The sequence below is a fragment of the Camelus dromedarius genome, chromosome X (assembly GCF_036321535.1).
Source record: "Camelus dromedarius isolate mCamDro1 chromosome X, mCamDro1.pat, whole genome shotgun sequence".
Lineage (NCBI taxonomy): Eukaryota > Metazoa > Chordata > Mammalia > Artiodactyla > Camelidae > Camelus > Camelus dromedarius.
This window is the reverse complement of record NC_087472.1, coordinates 18,123,281-18,148,770: the sequence shown is the minus strand read 5'-3', so window position 1 is coordinate 18,148,770 and position 25,490 is coordinate 18,123,281. Positions and strand designations below refer to the sequence as shown.

Genomic DNA, 25,490 nt, shown 5'->3' with positions numbered 1-25,490 from the left:
GGGCTTGTCTCCCAGGTTTGAGAACCTAACACATTAAAGACTTAATCGAATTATGCTAACCAGATCACTATTCTAGAAAGCAGGTCCCAGGCAAAGGAAGTAGAAACCAGATAAACAGGAATGGGAGAGAAGATGGGAAGGGGAGGCCCAGGAAGTAACCACAGAGGGGAGCTAGGGAGGGAGTGAGGGGATGTTGAAGGGCTAAACACTGGCTTCCTCACAGGTTTACTTGAGGGGCCCATTCTTCCCATCAACATAATTTTCATTTCAGACTTCTATTTCCTTAGCTAACTAGTATTGCTTTAACTGACTGTACCTAGAAAATGAAGGCAGGTCCTCTTCATTGTATGAGGATGAACTCATAATTCTATGTATGAAGTAATGTGTAGGTTCAGAACTGGATTTCACTTCTATTCCCTGGAAAAGTACAAGTCATATAATATACAAAGTAGAGTTTGCAATAAGTCAAGTAAAATACACTATAGCATTTCCTTAGTCATCTTTACAGCCAGTATTTCTGACCAGGCACACTTTGGTCATGTAACTTCATATGGCTTCCCTGTAAATAAATAGATCCCAATAAATAGATCAGAGTTTGCAATTTTGGGGGCAGGGCCAACCCAAGAGGTCAGTGAGGCCCAGACCATCACTAGAAGGATACAGAACCAGGGACAAGAGCTGTGTATCAAGGTGATAGTAGAGTTTTTGGACTGACTACAGGAGGAATATTCAACATATTTTGACTAACTTGCTATGTTTCAACAAGCTAGATAAATAATTTTTAAGAAAATAGTTGGTTAAGTAACATGTCTATAGGTCACACAGCTACTAAGTGGCAAAGCCAGAATTCAAACCCAGGTAGGCTGAATTTGCATGAATCTTTTTACTCCCCTCCAGCCCATCTTCTGGTCCTGCCCACTGGCATGGGGTTTGTGTGCACAAGACTTCCAATGAGTATTTACAGGTCAGAGTACAAAAAAGAATGCAATCTATCATTTAAAATAATTAGCTTGCATTTCTCCTAACTGGTTTCCATTTTCCCTTTTTCTTGTCCTTCTAATTAGCCTAGGACTCTTCCCATGATCTGTTTTTGTTCAATTGAGGTTCCTGGCTTCATCTGTTAATCATTTCCCTTTTGTTGCAAATATTGTCAGACTTGCAAATACTGGGAGAGACTGCTTACATCCAGTTTATGCCCTTTTCTTCCTACCCAATGTATATTACTTGGACTAAGTTTGTGAAACTCTCAACCCTTTCTATAGAAACCCAGTCACTGATAGTTATATTTCTCACTTACACTCAGTTGTGTCTTTTTCTCCCAAGAGGAAGAGTTTCTGTCAGTTGAGAATTCTGAGGTAGTTACATCAACTTTAGAAACAGTTCTTATTTGTGTCTGCTCAGATTCTGTGCGTTGTGTTGGTGATGCTTCAGTAATTGCAGTTACACTGGATTTGGGGTGACAACATTTTCCCAGTGACAAAATTTTTTTCAGATTGCTCTTGCTCATCAGTGACTTGGGGAGAGCCTCTTCTTTTACTTGATCTTCAAGTGGGGCTTCTGGAAATTCTTTTACAACCTCGTGTAAAACAACTTCATCTTCATCAGAAGTTAAGCTCTCTTCTGAAACTTCTTGATTAATATCATGAGTTACCAACCGAATGATAAGATCTTTTTTGCTTTGGACGTCTTTTAAAAGCTCCACTTTGCTGATGTCAGGCTTTGTTAAATTTTCAAATGAATTTCTACTAGCAGTCTGGAATTAAAGAGACAATGAATATTAAAAACAATCGCCTCAGTCATTTCTTCTGTGGTTGTATTGTAATAGGCAATTTTCATATGGTTTCTAGTTTCAATTTAGTAAAATTATTTATCTTCTAATATAGAAGTATAAGTGCTTTTTCTTATATATTAGTGATATATTTAAAAGAAATAAATGAAAATCACAAGCAATATTTGCTCACTTCTATTATTTTTTTTCATTCAAGAATATCACTCCAGTCCAAAGAAGAGACCCTAACTAGGGTTCTTTCTTTTGCTTCAAATCTTACTTTTTACTTGCCAAGAAATGCAAAATGTGAAAATACTTTAATTACATTGTTTTCATCATTTACCTTGAAAGTTTTGTAACAGATTTAGATATGATAAGATGTTTTTCAAAACTTCTTAGTAGGGAACTAATAGAGCAGTCAAATACAGATATTTTCATGAAAAAAGACAAGTTATTGGCTGAACTGGATTTTTAAAAAATGAATAATAGCCAATATTTTGAAGGCCTTTGAGTATTCACTCCTCACCCCTCCGCACCCTAATCCTTTGAACGTATTTTCAAAAGGAAGCTTTAAAGGGTAAATCTTCATTTCTCCTCACCTCCCTAGTCAAGTGTCATTTTCCACTTTCCAATGTTAAAGACAGATTAAGGAAGTGACAGTTATAATTAAACAAATGACTTTTCCCATTTATGTAGCCTTAGATGGTGCCACAGAACTTCTAAATTAATTTGAGTTATAAATATTAAATCTCTTTGTCACACTGCAAACCAGATTTTCAGATAAATGCTGCCTTAAAGGAATATCTTTTAGGCAAAAGAAAATTAAAGAACTCTGCAAGAAATGGAAAATAATCAATTTTGATTATCTGTGGTGGCAGGAAAGTAGTTCAAAAAATCAAAACTCATTCTATGTGGCTTTGGAATGTGACACTGCATGAGCCTTTAACAGGCATGTGTCTAGTGTGCTGGGAAGTTTTGGTGCTTCAACATAGTAAATGAGCCCTGGTTGTGGAATTCTGACTGAGGAATAGCCTGGGAATTGTCTAGATTCACTGGTCTATTCTTTGTGCAACCCCCATCGGCATGCTGGGGGTGGATGGCACTGCTATCCAGATGGCTGTAAAGTATTAAAACAGATAGCTAAAATAAGCCGAGCTATCTATATCTATTTTCCTCAAGACAGCTCTTGCTCCCCTTAAGATTAGCAGGGGTAGTTGTTTTGGATTAGCTATTTTCTTCCAACTTCCTCTGGGCTATAAAAGAGATAGTTAAAGTACTGATGAAGGATGTAAAAGAAGGAAGCTGGTAACCAAGAAAAACTGATAGATAATTTCTGCAGATGGTTAAGAAGTAATGACTTGGGGGTAAGGTTCTATAGTTTAGACAGATTTTTGTTTAACAAGGAATTAGTTATATACAAATAAAGACTACTAACTAAATGCTAATGTAATTTTGAGAACGCAGAGAGAAAAGGACATTTTAGAGCTAGAAAGGACCTTCATCTAGTCCAAGAAACCAAGGACCAAGGAGATTCCATCAGTGTCTATCACAATCTTAATATTTGAGACAAACAGTGTATTCACCAGCTGTGAGACTTAGTTCAGTGAGCTCGATAAAAATGCTAAGGAAAACATGCTCCTAGGCTGATGCTCCAGGAAGGCTGGCTCTATAGAACTTTGCTCCGTTTGTAAGCCACAGGTATGTGAGTATGTGAGCGCACACCATCAGTGCAAGAGGCTCATTTATACCTAGGGGATTTGGTATTAAATTATATAGTGGGGCTGGATCAGTGTAACTCCATCTCCTGGCAAAATCATCTCTAAGATCAATAAACTAAGATCAGTATATTAAAGTAGAAATAACTACTTTTTCAAAAGTTGCATTGTACCAAGGACAGCATCTTGGCATTTCAAGTCCCTGTTACTTAAATACATTTGGAACCAAAATATGGAACTGCAGAGGAACTAGTTCATTAAAAATAGCAGCTTGAAGACAACTGGGTCTAGGACAAGGGTAGAACAGGAAAGAAACTGAGTACATCCTGTGGATGTAAGAATATGGAGAATTGGGAAAGTGTTATGTAACAAAAGCGAAATAGGAAGAAACAAATGCTAAAGAGCTCACCATCTAATGTTTGTTGATGAATGTTGCTAAGTAAAAACCAATACTACTGTAGAGCCTTAAGTTCGAAGATTTCAATCTCTAATAGAGGCCAGTTTAGGTGATATTCTAACTGGCCCTTTTGGACCCGTATAGTATTATGGTAATGTGTATCCATAAAAAAGAACTATGGTGATTGTAAAAATTGCATTTCTTCTAAGTTGCCAAATGAAGACTACAATTCCATTCAGTCCTGTTTGTTGGTAAGGGTGTTTCTTTGCATTCTCATTCTTCAGGAAATGGCAGTTCAGTCTGACTGGCTAATGGAAAACTAGCCTGCCACCTTTACACTGAGCTACACTGCTGATGGGGTTAGTCCCAGGAAAACAGGATTGGAGTTCTACTGGACTGGGCAAGAGAAGACTGACCATATTTTACAAATACTTTCATGTAGACCTACCTGAAGAAGGAAATCTTAGAAGGACAGCCAGGTCTCACTAACTGCTCATTTCTTTTCACCACCGCCTTTTGCACTTACCTCTAAAGGCTTTACATTCAGTCGTCCTGTCCCATCCAAAGAGACACGTCTTTCTTTCTTTCTCTCATCAGGTGTGGCAGTTGAGTAACTCCTCCCACTTACTGACATTTTTCTCAGTGTTTCAATGCTGTGTCCAGTTCTAGCCAAACACTCCATTTGCAGGTTCTCGAGAGGTTGTGTTTTTATAGAAATGACCCCTAAGTGTTCTGCAACAATGTCTGGATCAATGTTGATTGGCTGTTTCCCATGGTGAGGAATTATGCTAACTGAAAGCTCCTGTCCCTTTAAATCTTGATCGACCCCTTTTTGCTCTTGCTCAGGTTCCGTTTTGATAGCATGCTCATATGCCTTTTCAACAATTCGACCAACGTCCAGATTGCCAAAGAGATTAGCATGTGACTCTTTTGGGCTAATTGTTTCTAATGGGCAACTGGAAAGTTTCCTGATAATTAAAGAAGTCACTTTAGGAAAGATGTGGTTTACACCTTTCATGTCATAATAAAGTTCTTCATGTGTTCCAGATTGCTGTAGTACACGATTATAAATGGAATTGACCATCTGAGAAATAATTTCTATACTTTCTGGATTTAAAAAGTTTTCTTCAGGATTAGCAGCTATAATACTAACGTTTCTTCTGGAAACTTCAGCTATTACAGATTTTGTCAATTGAGATGCAATTTTAATTAACTCAGGCTTTGATAAGTTTTTAGCATCTTTGCTTGAGGCACTTGGCAACTTTATTAGTTTAGCCAAGAACAAGGCCAGTGCTTCCTCTAAAATCCTGGCATCTAATACAGCCTCTTTTTTGGATGAAGGCTTTTTCTTTGACTTAAGGTCATCAATAATCTTAACCACCTTTTCCATAATTTTGACAGCTTCCAGAACTAACTCTGAACTTGATGTTTCTTCCTCTACTTGAGGATGAAATTCTGACTTGGAAATTTCCTTCACCATTAAAAATCCTATTATATCAGACAGGACATTGCTCTTACCCATTAAATCTTTATACACTGAAATATGGGAGCCAGAGTGCTTTAAAATAGTGTCATAAACAGAAGTAACTACTTTTTCAATAGCTGCACTGTCTGCTAAAGATACAGTGGGTGATTCTTTGACCTGTGGTACTACTGTAATCTGACTTTTAGAGATATATTCTTGGAATGAACTTAAGATTTTTGAGGTTATTTTTTGCATTTCAGCATTTAGAGAATTATCTTGTCTCTTATCTGCCTTTGGAAACATAGATAGAAGCTTCGACAAAAATTTTACAGCAATTTCTTCTATTATGTTAAAGGGCAGTTTGTAAGCCTGTGATGGCTGAGGCTGGGGAACTTCAGTGGTTTGGATAACATCTTTAAGGATATTTTCAACAACACTGTCAACTTCTGTACACTGAGGTGGCGTCAGTTCTCCAGAAAAATAGTTTTGTAACTGATTTCCAGTCACTTCCTGTACAACTAAATTCACTATTGTTTCTGAAAGGATTCTGCAACCACTGCTGATACACTTTTGTATGCTCTCTTGAGATCCAAATTGTGGCAAGAGATTATTATAAATAGCCTGAACCACTAACTGAATAACTTCATCATCATTAGGACATAGGGATTCTACATACTGTATAATCATATCTTCATCTTTGGAAATTTCTGTTATAACTGTACTTGCTAACTTCATTTGAAGGAAATTCAATTCTGTGTACAAATCATCCTCAGATATTTCTGCTTTAGCACTGGCTACTGTTGAGAAAATTTTTGATAGAAGAGAAGAAATTATACTTTCTAAAAATTCATGAGGCAGCATTATGGTGTATGGCAATGATGTTTGACACTCTTTGCAGGCCGTTTGGGCCACCTTATGGACTTTTTTCATAACCTCCTTAGAGTCTAGAGGCAAACACACTGAATCTGGAACCTCATCATAAAGTAGCAAGTTTAGCTGATGCTGAAAAATTTCTTCTATTACTGCATTAGCCAGCCTTCTTGCTAATTTTTCAACATTACTATTTATGTCCTCACAAATGGAGTCTTGAGATCTATATTCCTGCAAAATATTGCATATAGAGGAGTGAACAACCTTATTGACCAATATTTTATTGATTGATTGTTTTTTAGCCATAAAAGGTGCCTGATCTGAAGAAGGTATTTTAGTTGCAGGTGTCATTTTCTGCATGAGTGGTATACTATCCATAATTATTTTTCTCTTGGGAGGTGTTTTATCCACAAATGGTTCTTTTTGCCTGAGAGGTGCTTTATGAACTGATGGAACTTTATCCTCAGATGGGAGGAACTTACTTCCTTGATCTGGGTTTAATACTTTAATTTGAGCATCTGAAAACTCCTTTAACAGGGAATCAATCAGTTTCAGAGCCGTGTCATAGAGCTCAGCTTGATTTACATCATTGGTTGCATTTTGGCATACATCATCTGTATCCAGTAAGGAAGAAAAAATCAATTTGTTAACTATTTCAGAGATAACATCTTCTAAAAAGTTAGTAGGGAAAATCCTGGGTTTATTTTCTGGTGGGTTCTGAGGGTTGTCCCATTTACTAGGTTTACTTTTAATCTCCTTATCTTCACTTTTCTCATTCTCCTCCTTTTTTGCAGGAGCATTTTGCTTAGCTGAACTCATTGAAGCACGCTGTGCAAAATCGTTGCCATCCCCTTGAGTTACATGTGCTGCTTTATCGCCTAGAGGGTTTGGGGATTTTGAATCAATCATTGGTCCTTGGAAAGAAGATATTTCTAAAACATTTCTGTTAATTTCAGTGATATTTTGGACATGTTTAGGATGCAGGATTTGTTTGTCATCTGTAACTGTGTAAGATGGAGAATCTCTCCTTTTCTCTTGGCTCTCTCTATTTCTCAACTTGGATTTCAGGGATGGTAATTCAAAAAGTCTATCCCCCTTCCTTAATGAACTTTCTTTTTTCTTCTCACTCTTCTTTTTATCAACTATTTGAAAATCTGTTTCCAGGACAAGCTTCTTAATTTTTGTATCATCAGTAGCTACTGAAAGACGTTGGCATACCTCATCACCTTGCCCTTTCTCATTTTTTCTAGCCAAATGGTCTTTCTTCTTGGTTTTACTCTTTGTAAGTGCTGTACCCAAATCTAGCCCTCGAGTATCTTTACTGTTCACACTGGTTGTTGGAAAAGTAACTTTTGATAACTTCTCATTATCTTTTCCAACTGAACTTTCCTTTTTCTTTTCATCTCCTTTCTTTTTCTTTGCCAAACCTCCAACTGACCATGATGCTAGGGTAGTTACTTTACTCTGCATAATGCTACTTATATTGGTGCATATTGGCTCATGGGTGCTGCCTGTTTTCACTGACGCCTCCTTCTTTTTGAAGTTCTCTTTTCCATTAAGTGTTTTTCTATCTATCTCCAAAGTGTCCATTTTGTCTTTTAGGCCTGAGGTGAGAGGAGTAAGTGTAGATAATTGTTCTAGTGAAGAAACTTGGTTCTCCTTCAAGCTTCTGTTTATCTTTGTAAAGGTTTTATATGGTAGGTGTTGAATTCTTCGGATGATGCTATCCACATTTAGAAATGAAAAGAAGGTGGAAGACCAGTCTCCCCAAAAAAGTGGCTGAATCTTGAAAGCAGAGATTGCCTTCTTGGCTAAAGCAGCAATCATTTCTATAGCAATGTTACTTCTATGATCTTTCTGAACATTTTTAGATCCATGTATTTCTCTGATCTCATCATACACAGAATCAGATACTTTATCAACTGTCTCTTTATCTATTGGTGGAAGCGAAAACATTTTTTCAGCATTTGCTAGAACTTTAATTTCACTTTTTCTAAATTCTCCTATCAGGGCATTTGCAAATTTTATAGCCAGGCCCATGAGGTCTCTTTCTGATGTTGCTTTGTCCTTAGGATCTTCAGCAATACTTGGTAGGGTATAAAATTTGCGAACAAGGTCAATTATGACATCTTCCAAAAATGTAGCAGAGTACACAGAAGCCTGAGGGAAGGGCTGCAGTTTTTCTTTATTAGGATTCAAGAGTTCAATGACATGGTCATTTTCGAGTAACTCACTGGGAGATGATTCTTCATCACATAAAAATGGCTGCAGATGGTGGTCCACAATTCCCTTCATAATGGAACCAGCTATTCTCCTAAGGAATGGGCCTCCCTTTTTGCATGTATCTTTCTGTGCATCATCTTCAAACTTAATTTTTTTCATAATATTGTTACACATGGAATCAACAAAGTTATCAATTGCCCCTAATTGCAAACTTTCCACATGCTCCTCTGCCTTGGCAAGTCTAATCTCATGTTCAGTAATTTCTGTTATAATATCTTCAGTTAGTTTTGAAGCTGCATTCACAAACTCATAATCTGGTGGCACCTCTTTATTTAGTTCTGTTTCAGTCTCAGATGAAGGGAATATATGTGCTAGGAGCTTGTAAATCATATCTTCTAAAAGGGAATGAGGCAATACAGTGATGCATGATGGCAAAAAGTCATGGCTATCATCATTGATGGTGTTGAGTATATTTCTGATGATGTTCTCCTCTCGGAGGGAGGAATACGAAGAAGTTGCTAATTCTCCTGAAACTAATGACTCCACTTGATAATCATAAATTTCTCCTAACAGCAAATAATATATTTTTTCCCCAAAACTGACAGCGTCACTTTGTATAGCTCTATAAATATGAATCAGAGATTGATAATCATCCAATATTTTTTCACAAATAACATGGACAGTTTTTTTAACCATTTCCTTATATCCTTCTGAAAAATACAGATTTTCATCCAAGTGATCTGCAACTAAAATTTGTGATGTGGTGAACTCCAGCACAATTGATTTTACTAATCTTATAACAATGTCAGTAACATTGGCTTTTGCTTTAAGTGGGTTTTCAGCGGCCATGGTATTATGTGAGAATACATAAAGGATTTTGCATAAAATCTCAGAAATTACTTCCTCCCAAAAGACAGCTGAATTCACAATGAAAGATAATTCTCTTTGTTTAGGCTCTACTGCTTTCTGTTGATATGTTTGATCCACTGTACCTGATGGATGTGTTTTATCTCCAGATAAAAATGACTTAAGATGATGGTTAAATATTTCTTTTATGATATAACTCGCTATTTTTGTAACAGGTATATTACTTATGCCTTTTTTATCTTTTGAAAGAGACTGGTATAAGTTTGAATGAGAAATGTCAGTATAAATGGCATCAACCATAGCCTGGATATCTTTTTCTGATATCACATTTTGTTTTTCATTTCCATGTTTAATAATGCATATTGCATGTTTAGAAATTACTGACATGATTTCACTGATTAGTCTCACAACTGTGTCGCTAAAGTCTGCCTGCAAAAGGTCTGGGTCTTCTGCACTGCAGTTCAATGGACTTATCTGAGATAAAATCTGAGTGACTATTTTTTCCAAATGTGTATGTGATAATGTGGTGGTATATGTTGAATAAGTCTGTCTTTGGAGTCTTGATTTACTGATCGCGTAATGAACTCTCTTTATCAAAACATCAGCATTGAGTTTTGAATATGATTTAAAAGACAGGTTTGCTATAAAATCTGGAGGAATTTGGAAACCAAAAACTTCAGTCAGGATAATTTTAGTTACCCTCTCAGCCAGTGTCTTTGTGTCACTGAGAAAGTCCTTATTAGGTTCCAGTTCATATTCTTGTAAAATTTTGCTATATGCCCTGTCAATAATTTTGATCACTATGTCTCTATCTACTGGTGGAAGACACAGTTGTTCCTTAGCATCTTCTAAGATGTTAACTTGACCTTTTGAGAATTCTTCTGTTATCAAATATATGAGTTTTTCAGCTGTTTCTAACAGTTCTTTTTCTGACTCTCTTAATGATTTTGTTTCCACAATTCCTAACACCCTGTGAAATATTTTGCTTAAAACCCCAGAGATCACATCTTCCAAAAAGGCTGAGGAGTAAACACTGGCAAAAAAATGTTGCCTTCTCGTATCATCAAAGTATGTATATGATGAAGGAAATGACAATTTTCCATACACAAATGGATGAAGATGCTGTTGACAGATATTTTTAATGATAAAACCTGCTATCCTGTCAATAAGAACATTGTCCTGGCTTGTAATATCATGCTCAACTGCTTCTTGAGAACCAGAGTTTTGCAAGATATTTCTTAATATGGAATCAACGAGATGCTGAGCATCATCCTCTGAATAAATAGATTCGGTTTCATCTTCATCTTTTGAAAGTCGAATTTCATGTTGGGAAATTTTCCTCCTAATAACACTGATTAGCATTGAAGAGATTTCACTGTGATTAATTTCTGATCTATTTTTTGGAGTTTCACTGTGTGGAACCATGTTAGATGCAGAAGGAAAGATTCTAGATAATAGTACTCTGATTATGTCTTCTAAAAACGTGTATGGTAGCAAGGTGTAATAAGGAGATAAATGATGGCTTGGCTGGGTAGGTTCACTGATACTACTAAAGATGTTCTGAAAAACGTTCTCTGCTGTTAAAGTAGCATAGGAAGAAGCCAACAAATCCCCAGAAAACAGTGGGTGAAAAAGATAATCAGAAATAGCTGCTACAATTAAATTGGTAATATTTTCTGCAAAAATATCACTGTCTTTGAGTTCTTTATCATCAACCTCAAGGGCTAGCCCTTGCTGTTTCAGAATATTCTCATAAACTAAATTGACAAGTTCATCCACAGTGTCTACATCTACAGTGGGGAACGGCTGCTCTTGGTCATCATGAAGAATGCAGATTTTAGCTTCTTTAAAATGGTTGTTTATTGAGTTTACTATTTTTGGGGTCATTTTATCCAAATCACACTCAGTGTTATACTTTGGATTGAAGACCTTTGATAATAGTCTGGCAACAATTTCTTCTACAAATGCATTAGTGTAAAAGTCCATTTCTAGTGATGATGGCTTCTGGGGTCTGTGCGGCTCTGTGACTTCACTGAGAACCTCTTTAACCATATTCGATATTTTATCCAATGAGGTCGTTGAATGTGGTAAGCCCTCTCCACACAAAAAGGGTTGAAGATGATTTTCAATAATCTCTTGAATAATGAGACTGGCTATTCGCTCAACCATAATCGGGCTTTGGCTTTCTATACTTTTCTGTATTGACACAAGAGAGCCAGACATCTGCAAAACATTATTATAAACAGAGTCCACCATATTTTGAAGGTTTTTTTCTGTATATAGATATTGACAATCATATTTAGTGAGCCAAATCTTGTGCTTTGAAATGGCTAGCAAAACCTTATTTACTGTACAGGTGGAGATCTCATTAAAATCCAGAGTCATTAAGTATTTATTTCCCAAGCATGAAGCCTCGCTGGGTGGAGGAATGAGCTGAGATAATAGTCTTCTGATGACATCTTCTAAAAACGAGTGTGACAGCATGGTAGTATAGCCTGTTGAATGCTGACCTTGGTAATTAAGTTCATTCAGGTTGTTTTGAAGTTTCTGCAGTATATTTTCAGCTTTGAGAGGGTAATATGAGTTAGGCATGAGTTTTCCTACAAAGCACAATGGGAGTTGGTAGTCTACACTCTCTTTCAAAATGTCATTAGTTATCTGTTCTGCTATTGAAGTGGCAGCATGTGCCAGATAATTGCCACAGGTAACTTGCAACGTATATTCCCATAAAACATCATTAAAAACAGAGTCAACAATCTTACTAACCGTTTCTTTATAGACTGGTGGGAAATATATCCTTTCATCAACACCCTGTAAAACAGTGACTTGAGCGTTATTAAACTCATTCACCACAGAAGTGACATCTAATATATTCATCTCCTTGAGCTGAGCTTCAGTGATGTTTACATTTTTGCCCTGCAATGAGGTGGAGAGGTTAAGAAAAAGGTCTGCAATTATTTCTTCCAGAAATGTGGCAGAGTAAACTCCCGAGTTCATGCCTCCTGGATATTGCATGTTAAGAATGGCTCTTGCATTCACTTCCCTTTTACCTGGTCTTCGAAGAGGAGGTAGAGAAGAGAATTTCCCTGAAAACTGCTTACCAAATGGGGTTTGAATTTTGGAATGAATCGACCTAAGATTATTCAGTGGTCCTGTTGGAGGCTTGTTGTCATAACTCATGAATCTTACAGAGCTTTTACCCTGTCTTGATTCTTTTATTTGTGGCATTTTTACTTTTGGGGAACTAGATCTCACTCTTGTCCTATATGTCAAATGCTTATTTGTAACAGATGGACTTCTGGGAGGTTGCTGTATACCGCATGACACTTTTTCCATTAAGGATTTTACCAATCTATGGGAAATAATACTAAGCATGGATTCTTGATCTATTTCTGCCAGATTTTCCAAAAGGTCTGACATGACATATCCTTCAAATGGTGAGCCATAGTCCATTGTTCCCCTGCAATATTCCTCTACATTTTGAAGTATGTTGAACAGTTGACGTTCTGTTGCTATTTCATCAGAAAGAGGATCATCTGTAAGGAAGTTGTTGGTTGTGCACTCTTCCAAGAGTATTCTAATAAGTTTCTCACACACAACATTCAGAAGAAAAACTGACTTTGGGGAGAGCCCTAGGTTATTTCTAGGAATTCTATGACTTTCCTGGTTATTTGAAGATAGGAACATTTTTCTTGCTATTTTACCAGAATCCATATCCCAATGTGGACATTCATCTGGCAAAAACAAATTGAAAACAATATTGAAAATTTTGTCGACTGTTTCTTTGGATTCCTGAGTTTTTAGGCTGCCAACCAGAGTGTCCAACTTGCATGCTAGGGAATTTAGTTTATTTTTCTGTGCTAGTTGATTAACTTGGTGAGTAGGAGCTGACTTCCAACTTCTGGCACCTATCTGTCTTTTCATAGTTTTGGTTTTGTTGCAAATGGGCAAATTATGGCTTTTAACCATGGAAGGTGATTTTTTTCTTCCTTTGCTGTCAAGGTGATGATTTATTCCTATTTCTTTAGACAGAACATGGATCACTCCTATCAAGAGATCCTGAAAGAGATCATCGAAGTCAGCCACAACTTCTTTTGCGCAGTAAATATATTTTTTTTTCACAGAAACCACTTGTTGTGTAGTGTCTGCCTTTAATATGTCACTATTAAAAAGGATTTGAATAATGGTTTCAGAAATGCTTAAAGCAAGCCCTCTGATAGAAACTGACCGGCTCTCAAACACTTGGGAATGAACTAAAATAACTTTGCTAAAAGTTGCATCTTGGTTTTCCAGTGATTTCTGTTTTGTTCCACCATCTTCAGTGCAATTGGAAATGCTTGAAATCATGTAGGAGATAACCAATTCAGTGAGATGTTCACAAAATTGATTAAGTGAAGAATCACTATTTATGCTTCTTAGAGGCTGTTTTGATTTATGTTTTTTGCTTAACAGTGTGGAGACAATAGGTACTTTTTCATCAAGAGGACCTTAAAACAGAAAACATTGCTATTTTAACATGCATTAAGGGAAAATGTTGACATTCAGAATACTGGCAATATTTTATATATGAATTTCACTTTGAATGTACCTCACTCAAGAAATAGAAAAACCTAGTCAAGAAAGGGACTAGGTTTTCTTCAAACTTCTATTTCCCACCTGTGGAATCTTTACTTCTGCTGGGAAGTTAGGAAAATAGCCCATGAGTATTCAAATCTCTAATTTCTGGTTTCTTCCTTGGATAGCTATGTTGCTTTAAGAAGTTGGAAATCCTGGGGCAGAGAAATGATTTCCAGCTTTAGAGTTGCAATGAGCTAGGGTGATTCCAGTGATATCTAGAGATCTCATATAATTCTTGAAAACATTTTTGGCTTTCAGCTAATTATCCCATTTGGGACTATACAATACACAATACACTGAACAGAATGAACTGCTGATGTTTGACAGTTTTTTTGACGTATAAAAAGGCTATTTCATATGGTTCAACCCAATATATGCATGTAAGCTTTCATAGAAAGGGAGTGTAGATACTATAGTTGTAAGCATGGGTTTAGAGTGCTTACTGTCTACTCTATATTTAAAAAGAATTTAGGTCAGAACACTGGAACACGAACAGAACAAGAAGTTTAATGCCACTGTTATTATGAACTCTATAACCAATAACTGCAAAGACTTTAACTGTATACCTCAAAAAGAAGTTGGATCATTACAGTCAATTAACTATGTATGAGGTCTGACTATAATGTAAGAAGCCTTTTTAAAAAGAACTTAAAAAAAAAACCCTCTTGGAACTTCTGTTTGGGAATTGCCTTTAGAGGAGCTGTATGTCCCAAGCAAGACATCATTCATAGTCATACCTCATGTCCAGCCAAAATATCCCACTTTAAATTATGCCCATTTAACCTCATCTGTAGATAAGACAAATTGAAAAACACTCCTCCATATAAAAATTATGTAAACGTGTCACTTTTTTTTTTTTTTAGCATTCTGACCAGTTGAAAATCACACCATGAACAGCCACCCCAAATCTAAGGCTATATTCAGAGAAGCAGAAATGTAGTTTTTTAAAATTATCATTTACTTTTTTTCCCTAAAATTATGCTAACTCTTCTAAAGTCATCCATCACTCACCTCTGGTTTCAAAGTTCTTGAAATAAGTGACCACAGATGTGGTAACATATCTTGCTACTAAATGGGTTTCATGTGGTCCCAGCTCCTGATCTGCAAAAGCGATGACTTCAGCTTCTTCAAGATCTGCTATTTTCTCTAACTTTGGGTATTTATTTTTCCACTTTTCCAGTAAAGTGGAATCTTCTCCATTTGCCACAAAGCTTTTGTTTTCTTCTTCAGTTTCACAGCTGACTCTTTTTTCCCAAATTTTAAGCAAGCTTTTCTCATCCTTTTGTTCTCCAGATATTACAGAGAAAGGTCTTTCCTTTGATATTAAAAATGGCTTCATAGTTTCTATACTTTCATTAGTGTGTGGGGTTTGACTTGGAAGGCCATAACTCAACAGCACGGTATTGACAATATTTTCTGCAGCTAAACATATTTTGAGTGGAGAAATGGTTGTCTGTATTTGGTTTGGCTGAACAACTGGTTTGGGGGGCTCACAGTGAAGCACTTTTTGACTTTCTCCTTCTTCCATTTCTCTGAAGGACATGGGGTACTCTAGTGCTGCTTGTGCAGAGTCACTGGATTTCTGAGATGGTTTCTGTAAGATAGTGCTTTCTAGGAGAGAGCACTTTCCTTTCACAGCTTGATTAAAATGACTGAAGATTTGGGCTTCACTTCTAGAATATGATGGTTTAAGCTCTGATTTGAGCCCTTCCATTGGTTCTGTGGTTTTAGTTGTATCTCCTGCAGAGTATCTGACACACGAAGGTATACTTGAGGAAGTCTTGTCCTTTATTTTCTTATCTTCTTCTGAATAAAACAATAAGCCAGGGATTTGTGGAGGATCATCCCGGCAGCTAACTCCCTTTGACTCTGAAGTGGACATTCCCATTCCGATTGCAAATCTGGACCAATTAACAGTGCAGGCATTTATAGCTCCTTGAAGCAGACTTTCCTTTGAATGGCTTTTGATCATCAGCTCATAGAAATAAGTGCACTGGTCCATCAGGGTGCTGATGTTCTCACTTGCTACAATGTTTTCTTCAAATATGCTAATTGAATATGGCTCTACTTGGCATTTTTCCTTGTCTAGTTTGTTCTTAATTATACCAAGCATGTCATTGACAGTATTAACAGTATAAGTAAGCAATTCTGAATGGAATGAGTAAAGCAGTACAAGTATATTCTGTATGTTTTCCTGGGAAATCATACTACTTGATTTAGATTCATCAGTAAACTTACTCAGTCGCTGTAACCTGGGCAATATCGTTTTCATTAATGGTTTCTGTTGTACAGCAAAAAAGTTTTCAATAGGTGTTCTCACAATTTCAGAAAAAGCATGTGTAAAGACATGTTTAAACTGTAGGTCTGCAAATGACTCTAAGGTGTTCAGAACCCCTTCTAAGATCTCTTGAGCGATTTGGTGGCCAGAGCCCCCCACCTTTTTGTCTTTCAACTTTGTGTTATAAGTTGGTACATTGTTGAGGTTGTTTGTTCTTAATGAACCACATTTACTTCTAGCAGTAGTTTCTTCTTTGCTTTCTAGTGTTTCGTCACTATCTGTTGTAAACATCTGAGTCAAGAAGCACAATTCTAATTTTTCAAATAGCTTTTCAACAATTTCCTGGCCAAATACATTAATTTGTGCTTGGGAACCCTCAGTTCTAGAAGCAGTGCCATTAAAATTATGGTGCCTGCTTTCACAAGGCCCAGGAAGTGACAAATTTAAATGTGAAACAGATTGTTCTAATTCTTTTGCTTTCACTGAAATTTCATTCAAAACAGTTTCAGCTACCATCAACAGCTTATACTTTTCGTTATCCATGTCACTTGATTCTGTTTGCCATTTATCAAACATTTGTTTAAAAATATCTTCTTTAGGAAAGATTTTTTTGAGTTGTGAAGAAACATTCTCCAAAGAAAAATGGGCTTCTGGATTTGCAAGAGAGATTGTACTAAAATACCCCTGTGAAAGTTTGAGATCATCTGAGTATGCGCCTTTTATTGGGTTGGCCAAATTGCTCTCTGTAGCATATAATCCTTGCAAAACTGCATTAACTATTTCACTTGCTGTCACGATTTGATCAGAAGGTAAAGCATTTACTTCTACCATTGCTCTATTCTGCCTCACTTCTTGAAATTCATTTACAATTGTTTCCAGAATATTACTTACTATATCCTTGGCATACATTTTTAGTTCCACAGTGGGGAGTTTTGCTCTTACTAAGGGGTTTCTGGCATCCCGTATTGATAGCAGGTGTGGTAGTCCAATGGCAGTCTTGGACCACCTGCTTCTTAGAGTCTTCTCTCTAGGACCTAACTTGGTTTTCCATTTGGCTTTAGTTCCACTAGGTCCTAGCTGCGGTTTTGTTCCAAACTTAGCCAAAGAAGTAACTTTTGATTTTGTTTTAAAATTTATTTTAAAACTTGTCTTAGGGCTGTCCTTGGGACTAGCTTTAGAACCGCATGGCCTCAGATACTGAATTTCATCAGACTGACTTTTAGGGGACGAACTCTCTCCTAGATTCAGCAAAGCAAAATCTGTGATCTTTCTGAGAACCTTTTGCACCAATTCTTCACCCACTTGCAATGGAGAAAATTGCAATAAGGTGTTTTTCAACGAAGTGACACTTCTGATGCCTGTGTAAGAATAAAGTTGTGGTATCACAGTTTCAGGGGGTACACTTCTTTTTCCTTCTTGTTTCAGTTCCCTAAAGGATGATGGATTCATCAGTAATTCATCACTTCCAGATACTTCCAATTCTCCCCTGGTCTCACTGTTTTCATATAAAGATGTCATAATTATTAAGAACATTTTTCTGAAAACACTTTCAACTATGTCATTCGCAACACTGCTTATATGTGACTGGAAGGCTTTTTTTCGTGCTGTTTTAATTTTATCAGACGTAAAGTGGGGGAGTTCATTAAATAGATGCCAATAGTCTATGTCTTCCATTACCCTTTGATACACCTTCTTTAAAATTTCCTTAACTGCACTTAGCAAAGCAGTTGTTTTTTCCTTTCTAGATTCTCCATTTCTAAATATTTCCTCCAAAACCCTTTTCTGGTTTTCTGCTTCTGATATAACTTGGTTTTGATCAGAATATTTTGAACATAGAGACAGTTCGGTGTTATCTTCCATCTTTCTTTGACCTGGCAATATTTCATTTTGTAGAGCTAGTTGTGTAAAAAGACCAGGGTCCCACTTTGAGTAAAAACCACTCGCATTTAAAGATATTTTATCATGTAAGTTCTTTAAGATGTTGTTGACAGTATTACTTGCAATGATGTTTTCTTGGAATGAAGTATTGTTTTGATATGAATACATCTTTTGGATTTCTAGGTCTACATCATTTTTTATAAGCGTCAAAATAGTCTTGGCGATTATGTCAGCATATTCCTTAAGACCAGCTGGTGATATATGAATTGCAGGTCCATTTTTTTCTCTGTAATTAGCAAATGTGTAATTTGTGACCTCTTGACTGAGAACGGTTTTAGCTGTTGATATTTTCGGGATATTCACATCTAGTGGCATTTGGTTTGATTCAAGAAATATGCTGTCGTCTCGTTTACAATATGTAAATTCTGGGCCAACATATGGTTTTTCTCTAGTCTCAGTATCAAGAATAAATAGCAAATCTATTCTTTCTGTGGCAAAAGATTTTAACCTATTCAAGATACTTTTAGTAATGAAGTGAGCATTTTCTTCACAAGGGTCAGGAGATTTCTTGGCATCTTGTTTCTTAAGTACAGTTGTCTGATTATCATCAGAATAAGCTAATTTCAGCTGTACATCTCTCTCCTTTTTTGCAGATGGAAATCTCCCCCTTTCCCTTTCATTCATTGAGTCTATCACAGGGGATTTTTGATGCTCTGCTTTGGGCAATGCACCAGAAAATATCAGGGGAAATCTTGGAGAAATGGAATCCTTCGCATTTATGCCAAGAATGATAGCAGAAGTGAGATTTTGAAGAACAATATCTACCATTTCATTGGAAATCATAGCAACACACTCCTTAGGAACTAAAAGTGTTAGAATAGCCTTATTTGCATACTCAGGGTCCGTTTCAGAGTATGCTTCTAAATGTCTCCCACTTATATTACCTTTAAAAGTGGATACAGCAAGTGGGAGATTATTCTCATCTATTGTTTCCTCACAGATGTCAACTAAGATACCTTCAATGGTATCTTGTATTTGAGACTGAAGTTTTTTTCGATAATCACTTTTACTGAACAGCTTTTCAACAATATCTTCTGACCGATCTCGATCAGTCTCTCTGTCAAATGTATTTTTTTCATATTTGCCTTTAGTAGACACAATATCTAACAGTGTGTTAACAATCTGACTTGGAATACTTTCAGAACCCACAACATTATGAGTTAAGAATGGACTTTTTATTTCTTTATCTAACTTGTGTTTGATTCCTTGTAAAATTTGTCTAGCCACTTCTACTGCATATATATTTAATTTAGAAGTAGTCAGTTGACACACTGAGGTGGTCTTTCCTGACTTATTATGATCCACTGAGCAATAGGAAAATTGATCATCAGAATATGAATCTTTGGTTGATATCCGTGGTTGGCTTAAAGCAGTCTCATCCCGCTGTAAAGGTAAAGCTATTGGAACTGTGAAGCTGACATGAGGACAAAATAGAGCTTTTACTTTAGAAGTAGCAAATGTTTCTAAACTTGTCAATACTGACTGTATAATATCTTCAACTACATTTATTTTGGTCAGTTTACCAATACTGAATGTGGACTGAAGTGTACACGGATTTCTGTCCAGTATGGCAGAATAAACAGGAGCCTTTGCTCCACTGGCATGTTCAGGCAAAGAGAGATTTGCTGGAAAAGTGACAGTATTATACTTTTCATTTACACTTCTATCTGTCATGGCAGCAGAATAAAGTTTTTGAAATATGGTTCTAACAACATTATCTGCAACAATGGTTACATCTGCTTCAGACACTAAAGGGCCCACTGTTTTATCCAGGGATTGAACAGATGTTTGAGCAACTGGCTCATCACCAGCATGAGGAATGTCACATAAATGGGACTGGGGAAGAGGACGCATTTTTAGTTGATCAATTAAATCATTCTGAAAAATTTCATTCAAAATATTTCTTATGATGGGCACAACTGGGGACTTCTGTGACTCTTTGAGTTCTACTTCAATTTTTTTAAATGTTCTTTCTAGTTCTCGTTGCTGAAGAGAATCTGATTTAGTTTCTTCTTCTTTTGGTCTTTCCTCTCCAGCATTTTCTTTCTCTCTATCTGTAGGATCTTCTAGATATGAGTCTGGGTCCGCTCCTCCAGGAAGAAAATTTCCATAGGTTGGCCTGTATCTGTAATTTTCAATGCCTCTCTCTTCTGGCTCAGTTTCATTAAATACATCTGGAGAAACTGCATCTAAAATGAAATTGACTAGAGTCTTAAGCATTTGTTTCTCCTGTAGTGGCTTGCTTATGCATGTTTCCAAATCTGGCAAGCTCACATTTAATTCAGTTTGAATAGCTTTCAAAATAGTACTTGACACTTTTTTTGCATGCATGTATAAAGTCGACTGCAACTGTTTTTCAAGTGCGTTACCACAAATGTTGGTATTTCCACTTTCCCAGTATGTCCTGTTGTTCTTTTTATTTCCACTGATCACAGTGCCCAGAGTTTCTAAATTTTTATTGGCAAACCCTTCCAATGTAGCAAAAACCATTTCAAGGATATCTGAAGCCATGGTTTTCAGTTTCTTTAGACACTTTCCTTTTGTGGTTCCTGTTTTGGGCACAGTAGTTTTCCCCTTGTTATTAGTCACCTCTTGACAACCTGGCTGGGTCACACTGGACACCATGCTGGAGATTATATCAGAACATCTGCTCAATTCCTGAAGAAGTAAAGCAAATGACAGGCTGTCAGTGTCAATATACTCTGACATACCTTTAAGTTCCGAATTTTTGAAAATGCTGTCTTTCTCAATACCACATAATTTTGTAACAATATCTTCTAGAATTGTATGAGAAATAAACTTAATATTGGACTGCAATGTACTGGTTGTTCTCAAATTCTCAGTGATCCACTCTTCGTTTTGATCACCAAATAGGGGAGAATGTGGATGGTTTCCTATGAGCTTGCACAGCATGTCATATAAGGTATCTCCAATTCTATCTAACACTTGCAATCTCGCATATGTGTGAATTTCCTCCTGCATGTGAGGACAATGAGAAGGCAAAAGTTTTTGTTGATCAATGTCAACAGTTCCATATGAGATTTTAGACCATAGCTTATTTGAAGGGAGTAAAATATTGCTTTTATCTGTGTTCCCACTTAATACCTCACAAATGCAAGTTGCTAATGAACTTGTCATAATGTCATTATTTAGCTTTGTGACAAAAGAGTCTAATTCCTTTTCAGTGTCAGCAAAAAATCCTGTATCTCTAAAGTTCTTGGGAGGGCTACTCTTCCTAAGATTTATATTTTTCTTATTGTACTGTAGTTCTTTCTGGATAGCATCCAAAACAATTTTTACCACTTTAGTTGTGTAAGCACTAAGGTAAAATCGAAACACAGATTTCTTGTCAGGTTCAGGGTTTGAATGGGCAGCATGGCTTTCTGGTTTGAAGCAGTTTTGTAATTTTGGACAAATAAATGAGTTCAGCTTCTTAAAAATTGTATAAATGATCTTATCATTAATGTAAACTACAGGTTCAGATGTTGATCCACTTGCTCCAGGTTCTAAACAGGGGTGTTTTGTAGGGTCTATGCCAAGTGCAGATAAAATTTTCATCTTCCTTTTACTCTCAAACCATATTTCTAATGGCTCTTTATTTGGTACATCACCATTATCTAGACCAGTTTGACGTACTGATGAAGAATGTCCGATAATGTGACTAGAAGCTATGTGAAGTATTTTTAATATAGCATCTACAATTTCTTGAGCTACTGTATGGATTTCTGACATGGAGAACATCTGGTCCATCCATTCTTGATGTGACAGATCTTGTGGTTTTCCTGAGGTAAGAAGTGAAGTCTCTCTACCATTTTTATAATCTAAGTAATCAGAAGGCCCAGAAGATATATCTTTGAGTGTCTGTGCTAAAACACTTGTAATTATATTTTCAGAGGCTTTTTGTATTTGATGTGTTTCTTCTTGGTTGAAAAACAAAATGTCTTTATTCCAACCTGGCTTGTCCTTAAAAAGATCCTTAATATTAAAAGTTGAAAGGTCAGTATTTAATCCCCAATTGTGAAATGCTACTTTGTCTTGATAAGCAGGCTTTGTAAGTAAGTTTGTATTTCTTTTGTATTTAAAACCAGCATTTTCCCTTGTTAGCCAGTGATCAGGAGACTGTTCTTGTAATTTCGCTTTTTCATCTTTGATAGTTGAAATCAATACATTTTCTACAATTTTGTCTATTTCTTCATTTTCATCTTCAGAATAAAGGACCATGCCAGGAACATTAATAGGTGGAAATAGGCATCTATTTCTAGGACCATTAACTACTCCAGTGCTGGTGAGTCTATTCTCTTCTTCAGTGCCAGGAGGACTGCTCATTCTGGTAAGTTTACTCTTCTGGACATCTATTTTCACTGGCTTCTGATGTAGCTGAGCCAAGATATCACCAAGTAGCTGAAAGATGGTCACTGTTTCTTTATTTGCAATGACCCTTTCATTATTAAGTCCAATTTGTATATAACCTAGTATAGTGCTGATTGCTTCCTTTATATAACCAACCAGAGAGGGCTGGGAAAAAATACTTGACATTAAATTTTGTATTTCTTCTTTGCCAATCAAATTGGCAGCATCATCTTCAGCAATGGATTTCCTCTTGCTGGCTCTTTGAAGGAACGTATATGTTGGCTCTTTCCTGAGTGGCTGATAAGCAGAGTCAGGTGTGATTTCAAGATGAGTAAGTTCACTTTGCTTAGAAGATGCAAGAGCAGTCAGTTTTTCTAAGATCACATGAACCATATCGTCTGCAATATCATTCATTTTCTCCAAAGCATAAGGCAGTGAAGCTTTTGAAGTTTTTTCTTTTGGAGAAAAGAAATTTTCTCCACTGACTAAGTCTGATTTAAAGTGAACTGACACATTTTCTTGTGAAAATTCCTCAATACATTTTTTCTCAACTGCAGACTGTAGCCTCTTAAGCACATTTTCCATAATTTCAGCAGCTGCTGAGGAAATATCAACAGTGGAGAGCAAGTCTCCTTTGTCAGTGTGAGTTTGGTCAACCAAAGCTTTGGCCGTAACAGAGGAAAGGGTGGGGATGGACTGGGTTACTTCAGACACCATTTCATGAAAAACATTTTCTAAAATCCGCTCAGTTTCCCCTTTTAGGTGATATTTAAAGTTAACATTATTTAACTCCGGCATCTCATTTACAGCTTTTGCTTTTTCATCAGAAGACAGCGGGCATTGTAAGCCATCTGTTTCAGTGGCAGCATCTTTAGATTTCCTTGTGCTTGTTTTAATAGGTGCAAAAAGGTGACTATCAGATTTACAGATTTTAAGCTTGTAGGATTCAGCAGTCTCACTATATTTACGTTCAGGGATTTTAGGGTCCTTTCCTAAGTGTCCTTTCCTGTCATATGCTTTTTCCACAACTGTTCTTTCATTATGAGCAGAAGATGGTTTTAAAGGTGTTGCTGGTTGCCCTACTGACCTGTCAGCTGCCTTTGCACAGGGCTCTGCCTGAACCATCTTACTTGCTTCATATAGAAATGTTTCACAGCATGTGCTACAGCAACTCTTACTATCTGAAGAGAGGGTGGAATCATCAGGCATTGGGTATATACTATTTTGCAACCTTTCTTCGTATTTTGTGATGGCTGGGTATAATACACTGGTCACTGCAGCCACAACCCAGGTCATTATATTATGAATTATACTGTTCAGTTCTTCAGAAGTTACCTGGAGAGGAGGTGAGCAGGGATACAAGGGAAATCACAATTTACTCTATTTTAGGGAGAAAGGCTAACCTTTAATTCCTTATATCAAACAGTGCATAGCTAGAATCCAGCCATGGTGTATGGAGAGAACATAGGAAACCTATTTAGAACAGATTAATTTCAAGTTGGTTTATTCTCTAGGGCTGTGAGCTATTCTTTGAATAAGATTTTCTTTGATTCAAAATCCCTTGGAACTTTTATTTTCAGCATTTATTGCTGAGGACAAATTGCTTCCTGGCTAAAAAAAAAACCCAAGTGGGTGTCTAGGCTCACAGAAAACAAATGCCCTTGCAAGAAGTAAGACTGTGCTAATGACCAAGCATTATTTTTTTTAAAACATTTTTTATTGATTTATAATCATTTTACAATGTTGTGTCAAATTCCAGTGTAGAGCACAATTTTTCAGTTATACAAGAACATATATATATTCATTGTCACATTTTTTTCTCTGTGAGCTACCATAAGATCTTGTGTATATTTCCCTGTTAAGTGTTTTTTTAATTAAAAAAATTTTAAATGGAGGTACTGGGAATTGAACCCAAGACCTTGTGTATGCTAAGCACGTGCCCTACCACTGAGCTCTACACATACCCCAGCAATATTTTTTAAAAATATTAAAAATACAAGCCAGATTGCCTCTAACAAACTCTTTCATGAAACAAATTTGCAGTTCAAACGTTTTTGTACCTTTGCAGAGATAGCCTCTCTTTTACTGAAGCATCTGTTTAGCTAGGAGGTGAGGGTAGAAGATAAAGCCCCACAGTGAAGGGGTCAGCCTGTGGGCTCTGTGGCTGGCCTGTTGCTGCCCTCCTCTGACAATCAACTGTGTTTATACATGCAAATAACTACAACTACTTGTTAAAGTTTAATTGATGGGCAACAATTAGCACTGATGATTTGAGGGAAATGAACAGGCTTGGGTCCAACAAAACATTATCAGTGTAAACTGTCCTGGATTGGGAGGCAGAGGACAGCTCAAGAAGTAAAGAAACACATTAATTTAGGTGGAAAAAAAGGCTGGACTAGAACTGGGACTCAAAGAGCCAGAAGACTGAGCAGTAGAGGGAAGTTGGGGTCTCCTTCAGAATGAACTGAAGTAGAACCTCAGGGACCAGACTTGAATGGCCATTTCCTTATGGTTAATTGTGCTCACTGTTACAGCTTAGACTGGAACAGAATTTTTGCATCTGCCAAATTCTGTAGCTATTTATGTACTTCTACTTATTGCGGATATATTTGGGGATAATAAAATCCTTTGCCTATAAGAAAATAGTATTCTTTTTTTAAGTTGTTATTATCCTCAAGACAGCTAGACCAAGAATGTGTACCTTCCACAGGAACTCTATTTCTCAAGGCTGTGGATACAAGTCAGTGGCAGCAGAGGCTGGATGCCTGGCATTCTAGCTGTGCATTGTTTGATGTCTTGGCATTTGGGCACCAGATTCCCTATAATGTGGCTGTTGCCTCCCAATTATCTTCAAAGTTAGCTCCCAGATTGTTTAGGTTTAGGGCAACATTCAAAGAAAAGTTAACACCTTGTTGTATGTACCATATTTTCTCCTGACCCATTAGAGGAGGTCTGAGGGACACTTCAAAGAAAAGCCACTTTATTTGAGCCAATTTCCCAAA

At 36.7% G+C, this 25,490-nt stretch overlaps 1 protein-coding gene across 1 annotated transcript in view; it reads right to left on the bottom strand.

Moving 5' to 3' along the window:
- Positions 1–23,850, bottom strand: part of LOC135320245 (fibrous sheath-interacting protein 2-like) — a gene marked incomplete at its 5' end in the record, with an annotated part of 33,145 nt that extends 9,295 nt beyond the window's left edge. Inside the window, 4 exons of the mRNA XM_064483157.1 lie at positions 317–417; positions 1,298–1,753; positions 4,407–13,792; positions 14,934–23,850. Of these exons, the coding sequence (XP_064339227.1) occupies positions 317–417; positions 1,298–1,753; positions 4,407–13,792; positions 14,934–23,850 (18,860 nt within the window). The remainder of the gene's footprint in view (positions 1–316; positions 418–1,297; positions 1,754–4,406; positions 13,793–14,933) is intronic.
- Positions 23,851–25,490: the final 1,640 nt, after the last annotated feature.